Here is a 6,279-nt window from a genome sequence, read left to right on the forward strand (position 1 = left end):
TTATGGCTTTATTTATGCAACGCAATTTATTTCTCGCCAAAAGATAACAAATGTTTCGGCCGGGCTCCAGATGAAGCCAAATTTCCGCACTTTATATCAGCTGGCTCAGCTCGCAGCTTTTCCACGTGGTTGAGGTTTCGCTGTTATCCCTCCACACCAACACCGGTAAAACTCAGGAGGCCTTGCGCGCGTTGAAGAAGATGCATTTCAGAAGAGGTAATTTGTGTGATTTATGGATTCACTTAAATTGCTTCTGGAGAAGGTTTTCTAAAATATGATTAGACGCTTCAAAGTCTTGAATTTTTTGATGAATTACGATAACTTGTTGGGAGAAAAATGCTCTCAACATAAACTTCTACCAAGCACAATACACCTAAAGCATCAAGCCAATCGCAGTAAGCCATGAAAGTGTCAACCCTCACAACCGACGATGCTGGTGCTGCTGCTGCTGTCATCCTGCCCATTTGTGGGGATCGTTTTGTCACCACACAGCCTACTATTCCAACACGCCTCCGCAGCACGTTTCGGCCCACATCAACTCCCCCTCTAAGAAAACAAAAAAAAAAGAGAGGAAAAAAGAAGGTGCCAGCCTACTTGGCATAACGCGTGTTGACAGTTTTTGGTCAATTTTGATCCTTTTTTTTCTTGCGTCCCTCGAAGCAGCAAAATGTTGCGCCTTTTTTTTTTGACGGTCCTTCGTAGCTTCTCAGCAGGGGGGATTTCTGGAGGGATTGGGAGGTGGAATCCCCACCGGGAGATAATTCACATTTGTCATCGACACATGATAGCAAACAAACACCACCCCATGGGTGGGGAGGAAGGAAGGAAGTATGTTAGGGTGTGTCGTGATAAATGACCGGTCCTTTTTCTTCTCTCGTTAATACCACATCCACACCCACGCCTCACAAACTGTCCGTCCGTCCGTTTCACCACCACCGGCAGGTCACACGTGAAAATGTCTTGAAAAGGATGATGGTGGAATTATGATCCAACACACAAACACACACGTGGGATGAGAAGGCCTTCCTCACTTCCCAGCGGGTGGTGGGTCGAAAAATAAATATATTTTCGTGTGTTTATTAAGATTTATGCATACTGCGGACTCATAAATCATGGTGCAATGACACAAAACGAGACAAATAAAAAAATGAAGAAGCGGAAGAAGAGACCGCCATGTTGGTTGTCAGAGGGAGATAGGAAATTAGTCAGATTTTGGAAAACATTCCGGGTTGCTTTTGCCATTTTTTTTTTTTCGTGTTTGTGAACTTTGACATTGATCAAGGCCAAGAAAAGGGCAAAAAAATCTTAAGTAATCTAACACACAGTGAAAAAAAGTAAAAAGCATCTCCATGTTATTATAAGAAGAACCATCGAGGGAAGGAGCCCAAGTAACATTTTTTTTCCAGGAGTTCTACAAGAGCTCTTCAAGATAGCTACAGCATAGCAGTTTGGACGGCGGTAGGATAAAATTCTCTTCAAAACTTCTTCAGGAGTTTGGAAGAGTACTTGAAGAGAGTTTTATCCTACCGCGGTCCAAACTGCTATGCTGTAGCTATCTTGAAGAGCTCTTGAAGAACTCCTGGAAAAAAATGTTACTTGCGAGGTATCAGGTTATAGACGAAGCAAGATCAATGAAAATAATTTATGAACTTCATGTCCCTTGACTCTGAACAAAGTATAGGATGGGGAGGGGCTGTGTGTCGTAAAATGCATTATGGAGCAATAAAGTAGCATTGCTATAATTAGTTTTGAAAACGTCTAACTTATGACGACAAGTATGACGAGATTTCACAAAAAAATAGAAATATTTTCAAACTAATTCAAACATGCTTCAAACAATTATTGAAAAAATATGTTAAATTGTTTTGAGTTAACTGTATTTCTATTTCCATTGAAATTGTTAAGTTTTTGAATTTTGTTTTGCCCCATGATTTTTCGAGCCATTATTGAAGAAGGGCAACGACCTAATCATAACATGCTGTTTGAAGATACTGACAGGTTCATCAAAACAGGAAGATTTATCAAGAAATCCGGTATCGACAGCTAGAATGTTGACTGTATTACATCTGAGAATTGGTACATAATATTAGAGCTAGAAAAAATGTGTGATATTGCTTTGAATAATGTGTAAATTTGCCCTTTTTAAACCAAACTAACTTAATCTACCTATGTGCTTGATGAATTCTTCACTTCGTATTAAAAACGGGTCTCACAAAGGTTAAGAAATGATAGACATTTATCATCAAACATGAATTTTGGTACAGAACCAACTGAAATAAAAATTACAAATATACATAACATAAATGACTTCAAACAGAGATGCCATATCATCAATATTTTGAACTCGTTTAAATGGTATTTTGATGATTTATCCAAGAATACGTTGGATGATTGATCCAGACAGAGTTTTCATGCAGATAAGTCAGATCTAGCTTCTAAATCGTACAAAAATTTCATTTAAAAATCATCAACTGAAACAGGATTGCCAGACATTACTTTTTTTGGACTCGTTTGGAAGGTATTTTTTTCGTATTTTACGATTAAGTTTCAAAAAAAATCTATATATTTGAAACGAACTAAAACAGGCCTATTGTTATTATTTTCACAGGAAAAGTAAATTTGAAAATATTTTTATTTGATTATACTTCTACTCTCATTAAATATTTTAAGTTATACTGATTTTATATGCGGCCTTAAAGATAAGGCAATATACTTTTAGACCAAAATGGACAAATAAAAGCTCACTTAAATCGTATGATAAAGAATTTCATAAAAAATAAAAATCATAAATCTTTTATCCAAAATTGAAAACTTCCCGAAAATTAAACATCAGATACCGTCAATGGGAGTGACTTTGGGTTTGGGGGTGAGATTGGGTCAAAGTGATTTTTAAAGGATTTTACCATATCTCAGGTTCTTCTCAATTAAACTGAATTCTGTTAAAAGGGTTGTGTAGGGGACATCTTAAGATGACTCCGCTGAAAAAATCTAGTTCCTGGCACAAATCCTGTTATTTTGGCAGCTGTCTAAAGTTGAGGTACATTTTTGGCCAGAAATAACCTCTCGAAAAATCATTTTTCTAATATTTTTGTTGGAATTGCTCGAAAACTACCCAAATGTTTGAAAATCTCTGCTTCAAATATTGTAGCATGTCAAAACGATTCCCTCGAACAAGAAACACTGTTGGATGGCTTGTTTTTACCATATCGTTGTATTTGACCATCATTTTAGTTTCATTTGACCCAATGTCACCCCCTCTAAGGGGTGAGATTGGGTAAATTTTCAAACTATTGGCATTTAAGGTAATGATCATCAAAATCCACCAAATTTTGGGAAAATGTTAGTTAACTATCTAAGAAAAAATCTACGTTGAAAGATTTTCGGTGTTATTTAAATTGTTTTTGTTATTAAGAAATTACGAGTGGTGTATCGTTTTTTGATCCTTAGTTACCCCCACTGACGGTAATTGAACTTTCGGATCATTTAGGATCGGAAAATTAAGTCTGAAATCATGCACGCATCAAAAATCGGAAAACAAAATTTTCATATTTGTAAACCATTTTCGTTATAATTATGGCAATGTGTTGTTCCAAATGACCAAAAAATCACATGAATGAGACTTGAGACAACTACGACTTTATGTGTAGATTTAGTAATTTGCAAGTATAATAATCAAAACCATTTTTACAAACAAATATACTGCCCATGATCGCATGAATGTCCCATATGCATTTTCATCGATTTTGAGTTATTGATGCAGTTTGGTTCAAAATCGCGAGCTCTTTCAGAAAAGCATATAACATCCAGTAATTTGTTCTAGAAATCAGGAGGAAATCCAGTTTTTTCGCGAAAACTTAACACGTAGCCTTATGTGTGGGACAAACTTGTTTTTCGTTTTTCATATGGGACATTTATATGCGAACATGGGCAGTATATTAAATTAAATTTATTTACACCCACTTCCATCCAGCGATTGTTTCCAAAACTCGAACAATTCGTTCGGTTTCAGATCGTGAATGCTAATAACAGTCTTCACTTTACATCGACCACTTCCGATCGTTGACAATCGCTGGTTAAGAAATTGACTGTCTCCAACCCGTTGAATCTGCAACTGCTCAGCCACGATCCCCGTCAGGAAAACATCTTCCATCTTGAAAAATGGCATTTCCAACGCTTTGCTGAACAGCTCTGGGATGATGTCTGCTGTCAGCAGGTACGCTGGTCCTAAAATTGAATTAATTATGAGACTTATATTTAAGTGCATCAATTGTTACATACCAGTGGTAAACGATGGATACCTCGCAGGGCTAAATTCCTCCAAACTCACAAAGTATTTCGAGTTTTCGTCCCTAACAGGAGGCCACCGTTCAGCCAACCGTCCGTAAATGGTCCGTTTTTCACCAGATTTCTCCCCAACAAAGTCCAGCAACCTCGGCACATTCACAAACATGTCGTCATCGGTTTTGAGCAGATATTTTGCCCCCGAGCAGTGACTGGCCGTCCACTCGAACATCGACAGCGTCTTCAGGGTGAGATTAAGGTACGCATCGTCAAAGTGGCCCCTTATCAGATCGCCGTACAGGAGGTTCTCGGCCGATAGTTGCTCCTCGGTTGCCGGGTCACGCGAGTTCCCCAGCATGAAGCCGATTCCGACGTCTCGCCGGGTTCCGAAATGGCCCCACGTTTGACGGATCGCCATCCGGTGATCCTGGCGGGACGGAGCCGACGTGATCAGGACCAGCAGGTTCACCGAGGCACCATTTTCGTCGCAGATACGGGCGAAGGTAACCGGATCGTTGAAGTGACCACGCTCGTACAAGTCCTTCGTTGCCACTTTAATAGTAGGAATAACTTGATTTTTCGCATCTTTAACAACTATGCTTTGAATTTCGAGAGATTCACGAGAGTAAACGAAAATCGTGTGCGTTACAAAAACCGCCAGAATAATGATCACTAAAATCACATGTGAAACACGAACGGTCGCGGTGCACAGTTTTCTCTGCAAAAATGACGCACTCATTTGAATTCGATCGCACTTTTCACGCTGCCACAAATCTATTCGGAACAACTTTTCACCTTCAATTAGTTCCTCTTATTGATTGGTGTCGAACAGTTTACATGATGCGCTTGGTGCGAATCGAAAGTGCACTGATAAGCGATAACAGTACAGGCTGAATGCACTGCATATATCCTCTCTCGCTTACATCACGACTGACTGTTGGTAATGGGCGCGTAAAATTGATAGTTGGCAAAGCTGAACTGTAGTACAGTTTCAAGTGGGGAACGCCAGCTAAAGTGATTCAAATAGCTAACATTGCATGACAAGTCTGGGACAAAAATGTTTAAAATGAGATACCCCATCGGAGATCTATACAAAGAACATTGTGTTTTTCTGGCATGGATAAAAATCTGAATAAATGAAAATATCCATACGGTGGAAATTCCGTTTTTGATTTTTGGAGGTCCCAGATATATATTTTTTGTACGGATTTTCAACTGACTTGGGTGGATCGATCTATAAAAATATATGTTAGCAGATTTGTAGAGAAAACACATATTTACGAAAGACCATTCAAGTATTACCTAGTTCTAATAAGAAGTGAGGAAGGTACTAACCATATAGATGGATTCAGTATGTTTTTTGTCTTTTTGATTAACACCAAAGGAAATGAAGGAAACCACATTTGAAAATTGACATTAGGGCTAAGCCAGTCATCAACACTTGTCTTGTTGTTATCATCGAATCTGCTTGATACTCGCGTCTAAGTCAATACTCATACCGGATTTTTTTCCAATGGTCTAATAAGCCATAATTATATTGCTTTTTGTTTTTTTTATGATTTCAACATTTTAATCTCAGGCATTATTTGCAGCAAATAGACTGTTTTTCACATTTCATATTTTAGACCAAATTTAAAAATTTTTAATTATTATTGGTGAATTGATAAGAAATTTCACAGAAGTTTATTTTTTATATTGGAAATCAAACTTATTGTTTTAAAAGATCAAAATTAAAACATTAATATCAACCCTCTACCGCCCAAATTTTTTTTTCGAAATTTTCTATTTTTCCCATGTTTAGAAGGTCATTTTGAGCAACTTTTGCTCTACGAAAAACTTTACTTCTCTTGTTATAAGTTTTTCTTGTTTCATTTTTATTATTTTAATTTGCATTTATCCTGTTTAGTTAATGTTTAATTTTGGTAGAATTTGGCCTAATGTACCACCTCCATCATTACATTTTGCCTATCTAATTTTTTCATGTTTTTACAATCACTT

At 37.5% G+C, this 6,279-nt stretch overlaps 1 protein-coding gene across 1 annotated transcript in view; it reads right to left on the bottom strand.

Annotated features, from left to right (window-relative positions):
- The window catches only part of LOC6033593 (beta-1,3-galactosyltransferase 5), a 61,971-nt gene extending 56,849 nt beyond the window's left edge, over positions 1–5,122 (bottom strand). The window contains exons 1-2 of the mRNA XM_038251103.1: positions 4,279–5,122; positions 3,993–4,224 (exon numbers count right to left, since the gene is read on the bottom strand). Coding sequence (XP_038107031.1) covers positions 3,993–4,224; positions 4,279–5,020 — 974 coding nt within the window. The 5' untranslated portion in view covers positions 5,021–5,122. The remainder of the gene's footprint in view (positions 1–3,992; positions 4,225–4,278) is intronic.
- Positions 5,123–6,279: the final 1,157 nt, after the last annotated feature.

This window comes from Culex quinquefasciatus, chromosome 2 (genome assembly GCF_015732765.1).
Source record: "Culex quinquefasciatus strain JHB chromosome 2, VPISU_Cqui_1.0_pri_paternal, whole genome shotgun sequence".
Taxonomy (NCBI): domain Eukaryota; kingdom Metazoa; phylum Arthropoda; class Insecta; order Diptera; family Culicidae; genus Culex; species Culex quinquefasciatus.